Genomic DNA, 19520 nt, shown 5'->3' with positions numbered 1-19520 from the left:
TATTTAACACAAATTTTCCAACAGTGTATTTTCTTTGCGTCAGAATTTATAAACATTATTACCTACTTCATTCTTCATCATCTTGTATCTCCACAATTGAAGATACGGAGCCAATAAACAAACTACCCGCAGTATGACAACAGATTTGCTTAGATGTCGCAACAGATTTGGTATCATCTGTGTTCGCATTAAGGAGGCTCTTACCCGGCTGCTCTAATCAATGTAGCAACCGAAAAATTATCATTAATAATTGGTTATAAAATTATCGGAAAATTAAATAAAAAAATAAATAATGATTTTTACATAGTGTAAGAGTAAGTTATATGTTCTATTAGTGTAAATATTAAAATTTATACAATAAGTCAGTTGACTACGTCAGTGCTAAAGAGCAGAATAATAACATGCGCGTGTTACAACGTCGTCTGCAGCAGTCTGTAGCTAAGTGAGGTGTAGCCGTGTAGCGTTGTAGCGATTGATGCGATGAAGAGATGGAGCCAAAAGAAAGATATAACGTGAGAATGCTGAGAGGGAAAATGAAAGGAAAATTCTCGAAAATAAAGGTTGTCAATGCGCGAGAGAATAATTATGCCGCTACCATACAGCGCAGAGAAAAGACATGTGCAAGTGAGGTTAGAAAGAATAATTAACATTGTTTACTTTTTGATTTTCAAGGTTTGATTGGCAAATAATTGAAACTTATTGTTTATACAGATGTTTAAAAAACGCATTTTACTTATTTACGTGTAATACAACATTTGAAACTTCGCGCGATTTTGACACTCGGAAGATCATTCGCCTAACCTGTCGTACGTCATATTAAAACTACAATATCTTTTATAACTCATCGTCAACACCAAGTTTTCTTCTTATCATTAGAAAGATTATTATTTTAACTACAATTCCTTAGTTTTTTGTTTACCTGGCTCGCAAACTTGCCAATAAAATACATCACTTCCGGTAAAAATTTTAGTGTTTACCATATGCCCTGTGTTAAAAATGCGAATTTCAATACTGATATTTTTAAAATTTTTATCGTCAACCTATGCTAAAGTTTTGGGCATCGGTTCGTTGTGGTTCACTTTACAACATAATTTAATTTCATAAAGATCTGTCGTTTTATGATCGAGGTAAGAGCCTCCTTAAACTCATGTTTTGTCGATAGATCCTGCCAATATAAGACAGCAGATTGTCGACAGAAACAAAAAAGAATCTGTTATTTCATAAATAGTTAAATGGAACATTTTAATGGTTACGAAACGGCAAGTTTTGCTCAGTTTCTGGAGTCAATCTGCAAAAATCCATTATATTCTGTTAGCAGATTATGTTATATTTCTGCTGGCATTCTATCGATAAAAACACTTTCACAATCTGTTTTCGACAGATTTGGCTATCCGGGGAGATTTGAAACACTAAAAATATAATGTTAAGAGTAGCATAGATATGATGATTCTAATTCAGTGGGTGTTCAGGGGAAAGTTGGAGTGAGGGGGAATTTTTTGGGGGGAATGCTGTAAGAGGTGAATGAGTGGTTCGAGGAGGCAGAGAAAGGCCTCTCCATTGGAGAAAATGGTGGTGGGGATAGAAGCCCTGTGAGAAAAGCCACTCTGATAATTCGAGGAGTGACTCTACTGCTTTTCAGAGTGTGGGAGAAAAGGTTTTTGCGGCATCTGCTGATGTCTTATTTTTTATGATAAGAGAGATCGGATTATGTGCAACATCCGGTGTTATCATGTCTGAATAGAGATAGTTTTTGCAGTACCCATTAATGCCTTATGATAAGAGAGATCAGGTCACAACATCCGGTCTCATGTAGCTTTCGGTCGAAATCGCGGGAAGCATTGATCGAACAGCTGCAGCTTGATGCATCCGACATTGTCTCCATACAAACGTATGGCAAGGTGCTACTAAAATTAGATTTACTAGAAAGTGTATTCAGAGTTCGAAGCATAAGAATGTCAAAATGGAGAACGTGAAGAAAAGTCAGCAGAAAGATATAGAAGTGTCGCTCTTGGACGAGCCATTTGCGGCTCAAATAGAGGTAGAACGTGATGAAATTAAAGTGTATGTGAAATGATTAGAAACTAACAATTCGCATACTTCTTAAATAAATAATATAGCTGTATTGTAGAATTTATGTATTTATGAAACAATAAAGTATGTACATATATTATAACGGTGTCTTGTAATGTCCTCATGGTAAAGTATCGCAGGAATCAGATATCGTTTCAGATGTCGTTGTATGAAATGAAAGCGAGCTTCAGTTCAGATACGGTGTAAACTCGTACAATATCAAACGTATGCACGACTGATGTCTCAACTGTTCTATCGCGTCGCTCAAACGTCGCGTATAATCGTTGAACGTTATCGTTCTCACGACGTTCCTCTTGTTATCCTTTACCCTCTTTCCGTCTTTTGCGATCACTCTTAAGGCGAATACCTTTATCCTATATATGAACTCCATCATGATCCGCATCGTTGTTCTCGTCCTTCATCAAATCATGTACCTTCTTGTTCACACGCGGCATATCGTACGCGTTGCTTTCAGAGAAATCACTCGTGTTAAAACGCGCGACATCGCGCTTTATACTCTCGTATATGTCGCACTCGAGAACATGTATATATCGATGTCTGCGCGTGTACATTATATTTTATACTTTTCACAATACAATTAACAGTACTACATAAGTAGGTACTCACGTAGTGAAAGTTGTACAGATATCTTGGATACGTGTCTTGAGAATGCACATAGCTATATAGATTGACTTGTTGAACTTCACCTCCGAGCTTACGCAATTCGATGGCGATTAGATTTTCCGAAAAGATGCTTTTACCATAAAAGTATGGTCTTGCGATTATCGCCTTCGCGCTGTATCTTCCGTCACAATGCGTCGCACGTTCATGCGATCGCGTACGTTCTCCATAATCTTGAATACCGTGTTATTCATCAGTTTGTACATGTTCTTTTCAAACTCATTGTTCGCGCGAGTTTTAAACCTTATATTATATTAAGTTCGATGTATCCGTGAAGCCATGGAGATTGTGACAATCATAATATACGATAAATCTTCGTTACGCGCAGTCCATGTCGTACATATTGGTGTAATGTAAGTTGTAGCACGTTACGTAACGCGACTTATCGTACACGAACGTGCAATGATGAGGAGCTTTGGTAAGGAGTTTATCACATTGTTTTCCGAGAAGCTTGTCGCGCGTCAGAAAATAACGAAAGGTCTGTATAAGGATTGTGGAGTTCTCACGGATATGCGAGGTCGACTTCCAGAATGTAGCCAATAATGAAGTCTGTGCGATGTCACAGACAGTACGTTCCCACACAGCACAGGTAGATCCTGAGAATGTTCTCAGTATATCACAAACGTAGATTGTGTATATCCTGTTGATATTCGAAATACGTCTATGATATTTTGAGAACGTACTGAGGATGTTCTAATGTCTGCCCTAAAAGCTTACTCAGTATATACTGAGAATATTTCTTGGTATATTGTGAGTATATTAAAAAAATATTTTGATCACATTACCAGTATCTACTAGAAAATATTTTGCTTGTTAACAAACCAAACAAATAATTTTGTTGCGTTAATGCAAACAAATTTTTGAATTTTGCTCTCTGTCGACTCTTACCGAAGAAAGTTTAATGCCCTGCAAAGCAGGTATAAACGAAGGCCCCGGATGAGGAGTACACTTCGTAAACAAAAAGGGTTATGTCAGAGGCCCTGCTGGTGAGCACGTCCTGACTGGCAAACTTGAGAACGCTGGAGAAACCCTGCCGAGCTGCCCTAGATATAGGAGTCGATGTTGAATCTTAATTACGCGAAAGAATACTGGCGATGCGCCGCGTAACGGGCGCGAGCCGAACTCTCCTGCCGCGCGAGCTCGCGCTGCCGCCCGCGTGATAAATTTCGAATATTGTTAAAATATCAGTAAAATAATATACTATTCTGATAAATTTAGCATATCCTGAAAATATTCGATAAATAGACCGAATATTACTGATAAATTTCGAATATTCTTAAAATATCAGTAAAATAATATACTGCAAAATATATTATAGAGATATTATCAGTATATCTTGTACATCTATAGTATATTGAGTATTAATTCAGTATATACGAATGATATAATGTGCTGTGTGGGTTGAAGCTTTCGATGTGGTCAACCTATTGAAATTCGGCGTACTCTAGCGGTTTACACATTGTCCAACTGTACAGATATTGTTCACATCGAAGTACACAACGTCGATGGTTCCGTACAATGAATTGTACGATGGTACGTATTTGTTGTTGGCTTGCGCGTACCTGTTTGAACATTTGCTCATTGTCAGACAAAACCGCGTATACCGCGTTCCACGTTGTTCACACCATGTCGATGTCAGTGAACAATTCGAGTCGAATACCGTATTTTTTAATATTTTGGCATCCCATGTGTATCCCGGTAGTAATATGTAGAGTCTAATCTGTAACTCTCGATAGAGGTATCGGAATGCGGAAATTTTTGAAAATGTCTGCCAAAAGAAAATCACATCCGTTTTGAGATACAGATCGCGATACTCGTCAAGACACTTTACGCGGAAGCACTGCTAGAAGTTCAACGCGTGCTCGTAATTACTGTTGCGGTCTCGCCGGCCAACGAACTGTGGAAGGCCTCGCGCGGTGGTAATTGCAGCTTATCAACGCTGTCGACTCATACGGAAATATACCTTTTAGGCCAGTCAATTCACGGTTTTAAATCGAAGTAAAAAATTCGGAAGCTTAATTTATGTGCAATTCGATAGTAAATGGCACTGATATAAACAATAAACATATTTATTTTGTGGTTCGTTAACCCCCTCGTTTTTGAGGGGGAAAATAACCACCATGTTTAAAACTTGTCTGCCATTTTTCAAAAATTATTACAATTTAATTTCTGTACACTTAAGGGGGGAGTCTCGTGTAACACGCTAAAAAGTTAGGTAACTTTTGAAATTTTTTTTGAAGAATCAATGCGACGGATCTTTTTCAAACTTTTAGAGTATTTTATTATACATTTCAAGAGATAAAAAAAAATTTTTTGTTAAAAAATAACAGTTGTGTTAGGAACTATGGAGGTTACGAGGCCGCGGTCTCGTCGCCGGAGTTGTAAATCGGCGGGCGTTATAGCGCCTGTTGTACTTGCCTGAAACAAAAATAAAAAAAATGTTCTTATTCTCTATAAAATTACCTCGTCGATGAACCTAAAAAAGAAGGTAAAAGTGAAAAATTAAGGAAACGGCGGGACTTAAAAAAAAGTTGCAATTTTGACAAAAATTTTTCGTTTTTTTTAAGTCCGCCGTTTCCTTAATTTTGCACTTTTACCCTCTTTTTCAGGTTCATCGACGAGATAATTTTATAGAGAATAAGAAAAATTTTTTTTATTTTTGTTTCAGGCGAGTACAACAGGCGCTATAACGCCCGCCGATTTACAACTCCGGCGACGAGACCGCGGCCTCGTAACCTCCATAGTTCCTAACACAACTGTTATTTTTTAACAAAAAAATTTTTTTATCTCTTGAAATGTATAATAAAATACTCTAAAAGTTTGAAAAAGATCCGTCGCATTGATTCTTCAAAAAAATTCCAAAAATTACCTTACTTTTTAGCGTGTTACACGAGACTCCCCCCTTAACTGAAACTACATTAATATATTTTTAAAATGTTTAATTTTTTTCCTAGACGAGCTGAACGTGAACAAAGTAGGAAACCATGAAGCCGCACAGAATTTTATAGCGACCTCTATAATGTGATTAAATATGTATATTTAATAATAACAAAAATTCTCAAATATTGATATATGCACATTTAAACCCGCAATCAATAACATTTCAACAAAATATGTCTCAAAAATAATTTACAAAAAACATGCTTTTCTTTCGAACTTCAAAGTGTTGTTCTCCCTTAATTGAATTCGCTGTTACAGAACAAAGGCAAAAGACTGCAGGAAGGCGCGCATATCAATAGATCCCTTCTGGCGTTGGGTAACTGTATCAATGCCCTATCTGGTGGAGCACGATATGTGAATTATCGCGATTCTAAGCTTACCCGATTGCTGAAGGATGCCCTCAGTGGTAACTGTCGTACTGTTATGATCGCCCATGTTTCACCAGCAAACGCGCACCGTGACGAGAGTAAAATTACCTTGATTTACGCGGACCGCGCCAACAAAATCTCAAATAAGATCGAGCGGAACGTATTGAACGTCAGTTATCTACATGTTGCGCAGTATCGTGATGTAATTAGCGACCTGAAAAGCGAAATTTCGCGTCTGCGGAATAAAATGAAGGGTGAGAGACCGAGGCAGATGGAGGCGGAGAAACAAATTCCGGGCGACACGCATGGCAACGATTTCAAATCGTTAAGAGGGAAAATCGTTTCCGCGTTTAAAGAGCAGATGCGACTAAGGTGCGTATGCACAAATGAAGTACTATATAAAAATCCAAAATCTGTTTTCTTTGAATTTATGTTAGTAAATTAATATTTTAAACTTTTTTTGGTTAAGTTTACCCAACCCCCCCCTCGGAAGGGGGGAGGTGATACCTTATATTGTAGCGCTTGACAAGAGGAGTTGAGTGGTGGTACTCTCCCTTGTGTTAACTCCCACCCGTTGGACCCCCAAGGGGAAAAACGTAAAACAGTCTAAAAAATAGATATTTGCACATTTAATCACCTTTTAAGGGAATCCTATAGTGGCAACATTTAGTTAAATGAACTAAACTTTTAATTGGCTTTACGGAATTGCAAAATTCTTTTACAGAATTGAAGTACGTACAAAAATGTAGGTCTGTCTGGTCGACTTTTCATCAAAAACAAAAAAAAAATTAAAAATTTGAGCACATACAGCTGTCACTGACGACAATATTTGCTTATACAAAAATACTATAGATTACATATACAAAATGAGATACGGTCAGACCTAGGGAAAACATTTCAGAACAATATCGTGCAATTAGAACTAAGATTGAAAGCCTAGAAAAAAAGATTACTTCTTTTAACTTTTTATGTGCAAATACACATGCGGAATGACAAGAAGAGCAGTATGGCGTGTAGCGAGAGATGGCGCAACAATCGAAACAAGGACAGATGCCTCTCGTTAGACAAGGGCAGATATAGGCCGGTAATATAGAAAATGATAGAAAACGAATTAGAACGGAATTAAAAATGTTCGACATTATCGACATCGAGGAAGTTCGGCCTTCACTATAGGATCCCCTTAACCCCCTACGAATTATGTGACACCTAACCTAACCTCATTTCGCGCGAAAAGTATGCGTGGAGGTAGTAGGTTCCGCCCCCCTGGGAGGAGCTTCACCTCCAAAAAAACTAACCTAACCCAACCCAATTGTTGTGTGCCTTGCAAAGTACATGCGTGAACTTTTCACGCGTGGAAAGTTGTAAACCCATGTGGCATCTCGTTTCGTGCGAAAAGTGTATGCGTGGAGGCAGTAAGTTCTGCCCCCCTGTGGGAGGCTCCACATGTTTTAAACTAGACACATAGTGTGCCTTACAAAGTACAGACGGGGGTTTTTCAGTTGCGTCCTCGGTTGAGGACAGGTCCGGTGCCTTGTACCCGAGGGTAATTGACACAATTAGGCTAAACCCATAGAGACTAAACGAAATTCAAATGACTTTGCCGATTTGTTTTAGAAAGTTAAAAATAATATAGAGGACATTCCAATTCTTCAACTTTATAATTCGAATGATGTCTATTTCCTCGACGAATCCTTCTGCTCTCAGTTCTATGTCCATATTTATTCTCTGTTCATCGTATTTATGGCATCTCTGTAACACATGTTGCAAGTCCTCGCACTCATAACCATACATTCACACCGCTCACTACCTACATAACCTTTCCTCTTCAGTGATGATCCAAGGTTAAAATGATTAGCTCTCAGTCTATTTATCAAGGTAACAAAGTATCTCTCCGCATTGACCTTGTGGAACCAGGGTTTCACAGCAGAACGATCGTAGAAATGTTCGAAGTAGAAAATACCTTTGTGTAGCGAATCGCGCAAGATCGATATCTGCGTGTCGTCCCATTTAATGTCTGAAACGATCCTGACCAAGTTATCTGCACAAGATTTACCCCTTCGAAAGCCGCTTTGGGAAGGGCTAAACTTCTCCTCCTTCTCAGCCCACCAGATCAATATCTCGTTGATCATTCTTTCCATAAGCTTGCCGACACACGACGATAGTGATATGGGTCGAACCTTCTCCCGGCCCACCTTGTCTATGAAGATCACTTAATAGTCCAGCCAATCCCCGGGTAATACACCAGTCGACCAAACGATGTTGAAGAATTCGAGTAGGCATTTCTTGGCAGATTCCAGAAGGATCCTGATTATTTTGTATTCTATGCCGTCAAGTCCCGGGGCCGAATCTCTTCTTATCATATCGACGGCTCTATCAAATTCCGACCGGGCAAATGGGAGCTCCAGCTCTCCATCTGCATCTCCCGCTCCGTCAATCTTAATCGGTTCCACACCCACAAAGGGGGGGGGGGCAGTTTGTCGATTGAGGATTTAATTTCATCCTCCCTGTTCTTCGTCGGCCAGGCGTTCCATTCAACATTCTTCCTAGCGTTCTTAAGAATGCGCATCGTATTCCAGACATAGCTGAGACTAGTGAACCGATTAATGTCACCACAAAATTTCTCAAAACTAGCATTTTTCTTCTGTTTTAGGGTTCGTTTGGCAACCGCAGCGGATCTCTTGTATTCAATCCAATCATGTAGGCTTTTAGATCTCTTAAAGGCAGCAAAAGCGGATCTTCTAGTGCGAATGGCCTCTTCACATTCAACATCCCACCACTTATGCGACCTCTTTCTCTTGCTAGGGTCTTCCGGGGTAGGAGACCCAGTGGCACACCATCGTCTCCCCGATGCAACTGCAACAGATTTCTTCATGATGTCTATGAATTGGACATAGTATTTTTCAAATTCATCCTTGACGAATTCAATGTTCGGGAGGAGAGAGGATTTAACCTCGTCCTCCACCAAACTGCAAAAGCGGGACCAGTCCGTTCTCTTCGTCGACAATCTATTGGTGATCTTCCTGTATATCTGGAGAGGATTGTTGAATGTAAATGAGATAGGGTAGTGGTCACTATCCCACGTCTCCTCGTGCTGTTGATAAGAAATCTCACCGACAATATGTTCAGAGCCAAACAACAAGTCCAAATTCGAATCCCGCTGTCCCCGAGCGCCACTTCGAGAGCTGGTGTCTAGATTGACACAAAAAAATCCTTCATTTTTCATCATTTCATACAACAAATCACCCCTGTTATTGGTAGACGAGCAATTTCAAAGGGTGTTGTGGGCATTAAAGTCACCCAGAATAATCATATTAAGGTCACTGCCACCAACCGCATCAAAGATAGGTTGGAGATCTCGTCTGGCCACATTCTCACGCGGATGTCTATAAACAGCAACAATATTTAAATTCTGTGTGAGATTTTTAGTCTTAATACATACGACATCGTAACCTATCGGGAGACCCTGAGTAGGAACGATGTCAAATTCGATATGCTTACGGAGAGAGATAGATACCCCTCCGCTGCCAAGTCTGTTCTTACTGTTGACAGTCTTATAGCCCGAGAAATAGACCTGATTGTGTCTCGAGCATCTGGTTTCCGTGAGTACAATGGCATCATAGTCCTGGATTTGTTTAGAGAGCTCGTCTTTGCTGCTACGGTAGCCTCGGCAATTCCATAGCAGGAGAGTGAATTATATTGCACGATGTGAGCCAGACCCTCCCGGCCTGGCCATGCCTCCCTAGAATTACGTAGCTCTCTTCTCTCCACATACTTTTCTGAATAGTCTCTAAAATCTTGTGATGGCGGGCCCTCTTGCGGCCCGTATAAATTAGCGTGCATTAAAGCACCGATGAGGAAATCCCGGGCCTCCGGGAATCTCTGCAGTAGTTGGAGAACGCTATCCAACACCACCCCTGCAAGGCCACGAGGTGGGTCCCCGCGTCTATCCTCCGATTCCTCCCGAACAATCTGCGCCCATGATGCGCCGTTGCGCGTCGTTGAGATAGCCACTCCCCTCCTATCTCTACCAATGTCCCCGGGCTCGAGTATCGAATTGGCCGTAGTAATTTCCAATGCCCCCCGAAGGCGGCACACGAGTTCCTGACTTATATCGAGTGGCTCGACCCCCAGAGTCAAATTCTCTCCTTCCTTGATACGGTATCTCTCGCTTATCGCTGTTCGTGTTTGCGGGCAGAGTCGCGGACTTAGGTAACTCAGGCCAGGTTTCTGAATTCACAAATCTGTCAGACGGTGTGGCCGGTGCAGAGATTTCCCCTTCGACCATTCGCAGAGCTCTGTGAAAAGAAATGTTATTATAGGCCATATAACTATATTAATATTTTTTTCATGCACAGGGCAGCCTCTAAACGTGGATTTGTGTTGGCCGCCACAATTATAGCAGCATAACGCCTTGTCACATTGGCCATTCGATTTATCCCCGCAAATGATGCAGCGGGTCTCACTCTTGCATGCAAATTTAGTGTGCCCGGATCTAAAGCAGTTAAAACACTGCCGTGTAGGTGGTACATACGGTCTAACTCTTAATCCAACTTCATTAGCAAAGATTTTCAAATCTCGAATCTTGTTAGTTTTAAACGTGATAATAACGGTTGTCCGTAGCAACCATTGTAGATTTCCGGTTATTGGGGTCCCACTTGCGCCGGTACATTCTTTCCAACCTGAGTATGTTTGATTTATCCCTGACCACCGTCCACAAATCCAGTATTGTCGATGGCCAATCTGAAATAACTCCCTTGCATATAATAGATCGTTGTTCTAAATGGGCCCTTAATTTGACCGGCTCCTGAAGTTTATCGATAATTTCGAGTGCACGGTTCGCATCGACAAAGTCCTTAAATTCAGCCTCAACTGAGTAATGATTGATCGTATCCAGAGAAGTAGGGCAGATCTGAAGCTCAGTGAGAATCATCCATATCTTAATTCTGTTCTTACCTTTCTTAGGCGAGGATTGGTCAGGGGGGAGACGGAGAATAATTTTGGCTATACCTATATGGTCGTCATCATTTCTTACAAAACGATGCGTGTCAATCGTGCTTCCTGAAGCACACCTCGTCAAAATAGAATCGTAAATAGCATACGATTCCTTGTCAACATTGTCTATAATAGAGTCACTCGGCGTAGCATTATTGTTCACGTGATTTTCGACAGGCGTCGGCGTGATGCTGGTCTCTACGTTACCGTTATTATCACTATACCGCGTCGCTTTGTTTACAAAAAGTTCGCGTCCTTGAGTATTTCCGGAACTCACACTGTTCACAACATCCACCTCCATGTCGTCCTCAGGCACTCGCTCGTCCACATCGACCACTAAATTGCGCCGCTTGAAGAGTTCCTCGTCCCTCTGTTTTTTCAAACTAAGGCTTCTTCGGTCCTTAGCCGTGACTCGATCCGCGTCCGGTAAATCTGAAATCCTAAATTCCTGGGTGATTCTATCAAATTCTTGCTCGGATACACCAATTCGCATCTTTTTGTTTACAGCATCTGTCGAGTCATCGTCCGAGGTGCGAGGACTATCACGCGTAGATCGCGTGGTCGAAGGATCCGTCGGGTTTATAGTTGACCAATCAATCGAGCGAGCCACGCTCCCCCTCCGAGAGGGGAGCAACATTGATAATTTAAACAAAAAAACCCTCCCAAAAAGGGGGACACGCCGCGCAAACCCCACGAGCACACGCCTCCTCCACGTGTCGCAATCCACCTCCGGCAAGGCACACCAGCGACGCAAGCAACGAGCAAACACGTCCGGCGCGTACGGCGCGGCGGCTCGAGCCGAACTCCCTTACAAAGTACATGCGTGAACAAGGTTTGGTTAGATTAGGTTAGATTAGGTTAGGTGCCACATAATCCGTAGGTGGTTAAAAGGTGATTAAATGTGCAAATATCTATTTTTTAGACTGTTTTACGTTTTCCCCCTTGGGGATCCAACGGGTGGGAGTTAACAAGGGAGAGTACCACCACTCAACACCTCTTGTCAAGCGCTACAATGGCTGCGTTCTACTTATCGCTCACAACGCTCGCGAGCATCATTTCGTCCTTGTTTACCATTTGACAAACAAGAAGGATGAAATGATTCCACGAGCGTTGCGAGCGATAAGTGGAACGCACCCAATATAGGGTATCATCCCCCCCTCCCGAGGGGGGGGGGTTCGGGTAACCCTAACCCTTTTTTAATTTATTTTAAACTTCTGATTGCCGCTAGTATTTTAAACAATAATACAGTTTACTATATGAAATTTTTGGAGAAACATGATGTTTTTGAAATCTTACACATTACATAATGTAGAACTATTTTCAAATATAAAAACGATAAATACTTTATGATACTTTATGACAAACATAAAAGAAGACATAAGAATTATCGTTCGATCATACCACATATTTGATTATGTTCTAATTATTTTTGTCTAACAAATATAATAAAATTTATTACATTATTTCAGCTATTTGTCATTAACAAACACAAATACAAAAAAAAATTTTTAAATCGTCGATTTAAGGAAAACAAATTTGGTCTTCTAATTCTCCAGAAATTAGAAGATTAATGTGACCTTATAGACCTTAAATACATCGTTTAATTTAATTGATATGACAGGCGAAAGTTGATGGAACTGGACAGTCATCTTCTGAGTCTGAATATCGCTGCTGAACAGCAACATTCCATAATCTCGCATTGGGAATCAAGGAATAACAGAGTATACGGGAAATCACGAGATTCCAGTACATATCGTCCTGGTACGGACTACCAAGTGGACGAAATAGATGATACAGGTAAGCGAATATCGAGTTATTGTTATAATTTAAATCATGTTATAAATCATCATTTAAATTTTCTTATTAAGCATCATTTGGACAAAGATTCGCTATTAGAATTAGAGGATTAATACTCAAAAGTTTTGAAAAGTTTTGAAAAGGTTTTTAGTTTATGCCAGTTCACACACATACATCTTTTGCAAGTAGATATTTTATATTTTCTATGTTAAATACTTTATTTAATGTAGAAAAATAAAAAATAAAGATAATATAGAGTTTATCTTTGCTTATTTTTCGAACTTCCCAGGAAAATGTCTTGTTTATTACAGTCAAGTATTTTTCACAATACATATTAATTAAAAGAAGCAATTTAAAAAATAATTAAATTACTTATTAGAATAATTAGAGAAAAATTGTTTTTCTGGTATTAGATAATAATGTATTAGATTATTATTCTGGCATATTTATTACATCTAGTCTTTATTTAAAAAATCGATTTAAAAGAAAAACACCTGAGGAAATCTTAAAACAGAAAATAAAATTTTAGAAAGAAAAGACCTTACCAAGAAATTATCAAAAAATCAGAAAACTAAAATTAAAACATTAGACGTTTATTTCATCGACTACAATTGGAAAATAATCATCGTGACGATTCGACCATTGGTTTTGGTCCGATTGATCGTCAAGACGTTAATAATCTTTGATACTTATATGTATATATAAGCATCTCATTTCTAAATAATTTATCGTCTTGACGGTCAATCGGACCAAAACCAATGGTCGAATCGTCACGATGATTTTATTTGCCAATTGTAGTCGATGAAATGAACGTCTAATGTTTATTATATCGTTGGCGAATTACGAATGTACTTTCGGTTTAATTATACAACGCGACTTAAATATCGGTGTCTCCATCTTATTATTGTTTAGTGTGTTATTGCGATAAATATTACCACATGCCTCAGTGGTCGAATTGGTCGATGCGCAGTACGGATCGGCGCAAAGCAGAATAATTAGTCAAGTTGACTTACTGTGTTGAAGCTCGAGTCCGCTCGAGGCCGCGCGCAAGTCCGTGCGAAGCCACGGTACCTCTGTCTGCCTTACAAAAAAATCTATAAAAAATTCCCAAATTTTCTGCGCAACTTCGGACCGGTCTTAAAATTTTTTTTCTAATATTCCCCAGAATATTGCCTATAAATTTCAAAAAAATAGAAAATGGGGTTTTTGAGATATTCAAATTTTTTTTGTGTTTTTTTACTCTATTTGTTTAACAATATTATTATAACAATTTTGAGTAGGGGAGATCGGGGCAAACTTGACACAATTTTTTCAAAGGCAATTTTCAACAATTAATTAAAATTTTCAAGCAAATTTAATGGTATACATTTAAAAAGTGTTCCTTCAGGTACAAAATTGCTTAAGGAAATTTTGCTATACATTGCTTAGTTTTGCCCCCAGGAAAGGAAAAGTGACGCAAAGACAAATTTTCAAATTGAAAAATGCCGGGGCAAACTTGACACTTTGCCTGATCGACACAATTTGATCTGGAACTTATTTTTTATTGTCTGAAACTAAACATACATTGTTTATCGTGTATTTAAGTACAAAAATTTGGAATTAAGTAAAATAATCGTTGGAAATAATGAGAACAGAAATGGTTAAACATTCAATTATTTTCATCTAAACACATGTCTGAAAAACAATTTATGCAAATAAATTCGCGATTAGACGTGCACACACATTTGTCATGGGCTATATAGCTGCATGATAAGCATCGTTTGTTATTGGGAGCTGATAAAACGGCGTGGTGTCGACTTTGCCCCGAACGTCGTTTTTCACTTTTGTTACTCCAAAAATATAGAAATTTTGAAAATATGCAAAAACTATTATCGGATTCGTATAAAGCATCGAATTTCCTATCAAAATCACTTACCGGTAGATTCGCAAGAGTAAAGCTTGATAAAAGAGTAGAAATTTTCGAGAGATCAGAAGAATTACTTTTCACCATCAAAAACGCTTATGTCGCGCTAAAAATTACACCATAACTCAGAATGTCACCAAATTCCGTTGATAATACTGGCACATAAAGACGCATTTACAGTAGGAAAGGCAAGTTTCTACGATAGATTTAAATTGGCAAAAAGCCTAGTGTCAAGTTTGCCCCGGTGTCGAGTTTGCCCCGGTCTCCCCTAATCTTTTAAAAAAATATGATTGAAATAGCGTATTTTATGATCAATGAATTTTTTTTGTTAGACGTCTAATAGGCGAGAAAATTCATTGAAAATCTTGCAGTCCTCATTTTGCGCAGACTCTATTTCGGAAACGCTACATTTATTATAGAAACGCTCTTACATGGGTATAGTACTCGTAAAGACCTGCTAAAAAACGAGCCGCCATCAAAAATAAAAAGGTCAAAGTTTGACCCCTCGCGAATTGGCGTGGAATGTCCCATATATAAGTATCAAAGATTATTAACGTCTTGACGATCAATCGGACCAAAACCAATGGTCGAATTGTCACGATGATTATTTGCCAATTGTAGTCGATAAAATGAACGTCTAATGTTTATTATATGGCGTTGGCGAATTACGAATGTACTTTCGGTAAAATTAAAACTTCGAAAACATGTATATCAGCCCACTGAGTTGTTTGCAGTGAAAAACTAATAATATCTTAATGACTGTTTAGATCCTTTAGAGGGTGACCTGGAGGATGACGTAGCCGTGCAACAAGCGTGGACTGAACTGACGGAAATCACAAGAGAGCAAGAGAGATATACCGAAATGCGCGCTGCTGCGGAAAAAGAACTCGAGGCCTGTCGAAAGTGTAGCGCTATGCTCGAGGATGTGAGGATTTGCAATTATCATTTTAATTATATATAATGCAGTTATCATCATAATCATATATAATTGAATAAAACTAAATTTAAAAGACAAAAAAGAGTAAGAGCAAGGGTCTGAATAAGCGATTTTTATCGTAATATATCAATATGTAGCGAAACTACGATAACATTTTATGAAAATAAATTTTAATCAAGCACATTCAGAGAAAGCTTATAACTCAAGAACACCGTGACATTTTCTCTAGCAACTACCTTCACGCATCAACTCAGATGAGGAGCGCGAGTTATTGGCGTTGATGCTGCGAGTTCACGAGCTCGAAGCAGACAAGATGATGTTGCAGAGCGAAAGACTGGTCAAGCAGCACGAACTCAGACGTCGTGAACTATTGCTGCTCCGTTACGATCGACAGCGACAAATTTCCGACGAGATTATTACCAGGCAACGACGGATCATGGAAGGTCAGTGGTATAATCGGATTTCCGATTCTTAATTGTTCCTACCTTTGAGTGGTTTGCATATGGTCAATATTATTGTATAGTATCTTATATTGCACAATAATATTGAATGTTTAAGGCTCCTGGGTACTCGTCGCGGCCATGTCGGAATGTGACGTCAGAAGCAAGAAATGACACGTTGAAAATTTTTGCATGATATTTTTAAATAAAAAGATATTTGCTTAAAATAACACAGATCATTTCAGCACATTTCAAAAATACTCCGAGTTGCATCCCTTTTCCTTGACAGTTATTAAACATCTCAACATATCCGTAAAAAGAATGTGATACGATGCAGGCTTATGCGCAGGCGTATGGCTAGGTTTTGTATTACATTCATTTTATGGCTGTTTATTAACTGTCAAGGGAAAGGGGTACCCTGGCGAAAATGAGAAGTTTCGTGAACGTTTCTTTGGCGTTTATGTGAGCGTTTGCGGGAGTTCGTTGAGAGTTTGGAAACGGTCAGTAAAGATTTCATAGACCGAAAATTCGCACACTGCAGCGTTTGAAAGGCGTTTGTACATAGCGTTTTTGAGAGTTTACACAGCGTTTACATGACGTATGACGTTTGCTGAGAGTTCTTTAAAACATTTATAGATCCTCTGTTAAGCAATTAATAAGCGTTTACGGTTACGGTCCACTTGACGCTACAAATGCTTCGAAGCATTCCTCTTCTCCTTTTTAATGAAAAAAGAAGGAGAAGAAGAACGTTTCAAAGCATTTGTAGCGTCAAATGGACAGCAGTCTATTTTTATCATTGGAAACTACATGCAGCCTCTATTGAGCGTTTAACGAGCGTTTACTCTTGTCGTTAGAAGAATAATTTTTATTAATGATAATGGAGGTTTCGAAACCAAATCTACTTTTCGCCTCACAGGGGGTCTGCTTATATACGTGGCTGGATGTATTTTAAATGCGAGAAAGATGCGCCGCCTAGCGGCGTTGTTGGAAGAGCGTTTGCTGAATGGAGGGAAAACGCTGTGTTACAGAGTCAGGAAAAGCGTTTCTTAGGCGTTTCCAAGCCGTTTGCGTAAACGCCCTATAATTCGCCGCATTGAAAAAGTGTTTGCTGAACGAAGGGAAAACACTTGTTTTACAGCGTTGATGGGAAAAGCATTTGCTAAATGTTTGAAAAGTTTGACAACAAACTCTCTGCACGAAAGTGAATCAGCGTTTACTAAACGTGCTCTGAAAAGCGTCTCCTCAACATTGCAGAACTTTCACGAAACGTTATATATAGCGTTTGATAAGCGTTTTAAAACGTTTGAAACCCAACGGCGTTGTGTAAGCGTTCTTACAAAGTTTGAAAGCGTATAAACTCTTAAAAAACCATCATCGAACGGTTGTCAATGCTTTATAAAGCTTCTTATTTTCGCCAGGGTAGACCTAACCTAAACTCAGAGTATATTTTCGAAGTGTGCTGAAGTGATCTGAAGTGTTATTTTATGCAAATACTTTTTTATTTGGAAATGCCATGCAAGAATTCTCAACGTGTCAATTCTCAACATGTCTCGCTTCTGAGTCTCACGAGATGTCGGGAAAGAGCCCAGGAGCTCTAGGGCCATTCTACAACACGTAGCAAACGATGGCAACTCAGGCAACTGCTAGTTGAAAAGTGTTATTTCCATATTGCGCTTGTCAATTGCGGTTGTCAAAAGAGAGTTGGCGAACTTTTAACTTTTTTGGCGACAGTAACTGGCAATCAGCAATCAGAAATAACACTTTTCAACTGGCAGTTGCCATCGTTTGCGACATATTATAGAACCGGCTTTAATGCATAGGGAGACCGGGGCACACTCGACACGATTTTTTCAAAAGCAATTTTCAACAACTAATTAAAATTTTCAAGCAAATTTAATGGTACACATTTAAAGAGTGTTCTTTAAGATACAAAATTGCTTCAGAAAGTTTTGCTGTACGTCGCTTTGTTTTGTCTCCAGGAAAGGAAAAGTGACGCAAAGACAAATTTTTAAATTGAAAAATGCCGGGGCAAACTCGACACTTTGTCTGATCGACAATTTGATCTGGAACTTATTTTTTTATTGTCTGAAAATGAAAATACATTATTTATCGTATATTTAGAAACTACAAAAATTCGGAATAAAGTAAAAGAATCATTGGAAAATAATGAAAAAAAATTTTTGAACTTTCAATTATTTTCTTCTGAACTCATGTCTGAAAAACAATTAATGCAGGTAAACTCGCGATCGGACGTGCGCATACATTTGTTAAGGGTAAAGCAGAGAAAAACGTAGTCGTAAGGCTATTGTAGGCAATAGGCCTTACGACTACGTTTTTCTCTGCCTTACCCTACGTCCACGACTACGACACTTACGTCTCGTTCTCTGCCATCAGCCTTATGAGCCATACGACTGCATCGTTTGTTTTTTCTGCAGCTGTTTGATCTTTATTTTTTCCCTTTTTCATGGCAAGTACGGCTTCTTTCATCATTTCTTTATCTATTGCTGGTCTTTTTGTACGTACGAACCATTTTGCTGTAAGCCAAAAACAAATGACTTATTTACAACGCTTTATCAAAATAGTTAGCGTCGACTTTGCCCGGACGCCCTTTTTCTTGTAAAAGCTACATGAAGTTGTATACTTCATTTGTAGATACCTTGAATTTTCTTAAATATCTATATAAGGGTAAGACTTTAGACGGCGATTCCTCCCGATTTTGATGAAATTTTATAGGTACGTAGTACTTACTAAATGTAGTCGGAGCCACTAGTTGCAGAAATGCTTATACTCCGTTCAGAGATAACATCCACAGATCGGATGAAAACTCGTCCGTTTCGGGCAGGTCTCCGGTCATAGATACCCCCCTCCACACCAAGCGTGCCGTATTTACGTATACGGTCCCTACATATTGTTTGTAGCGCGCCACACTCTCTCCATTTTGTCTGAGCGCTAAATAACCGTGGATGTTCTTTCGCTGGATAGAGTATATAGCGTCTGAGAATTTTAATTATTCAGCCTAATTAACGCCTAACGGCCTAAATAACTTTTCAAGATTTCGATATAAAAGAATAATTAAAATTCAAAAATATTTTGCTGAAATGTTTCATTTTATTAGTGTATTAGAAAACTGTAAGGGAGATCGGCGTTGACCCCAGGGGTACCTATGTTGCTTACGTTGCTTTTTTAGTGTTTATCTTGAAAAGAACAATGAATAAAATTGCGATATTCCTTTTAAAATATAGATACTTTTTCCTGAGTTTCATTAAAATCAGAATAATATTACAGTTAAGAAATAGAAATAACTGATTTAGTAAATAATAGCAAAGTAAATTTTTGAGTTTCTCGAAATTTTGTACTAATATATTGTGATTACGTTTGTTTGGCGCTCGCCA

The 19520-nt window shown here is 38.9% G+C and overlaps 1 protein-coding gene across 1 annotated transcript in view; it reads left to right on the top strand.

Annotated features, from left to right (window-relative positions):
- LOC139780350 (kinesin-like protein KIF19) overlaps positions 1-19520 on the top strand; it is an 84033-nt gene that overhangs the window by 46583 nt on the left and 17930 nt on the right. Inside the window, exons 7-10 of the mRNA XM_071718970.1 lie at positions 5950-6431; positions 12673-12848; positions 15519-15676; positions 15918-16131. Of these exons, the coding sequence (XP_071575071.1) occupies positions 5950-6431; positions 12673-12848; positions 15519-15676; positions 15918-16131 (1030 nt within the window). The remainder of the gene's footprint in view (positions 1-5949; positions 6432-12672; positions 12849-15518; positions 15677-15917; positions 16132-19520) is intronic.

This window comes from Temnothorax nylanderi, unplaced genomic scaffold, assembly GCF_030848795.1.
Source record: "Temnothorax nylanderi isolate EJ_2023f unplaced genomic scaffold, tnyl_v1.0 TNYL_tig0272_pilon, whole genome shotgun sequence".
In the NCBI taxonomy this organism is placed as follows: domain Eukaryota; kingdom Metazoa; phylum Arthropoda; class Insecta; order Hymenoptera; family Formicidae; genus Temnothorax; species Temnothorax nylanderi.
Note: the sequence above shows the minus strand (reverse complement) of the source record. Positions and strands in the feature narration are given on the sequence as shown.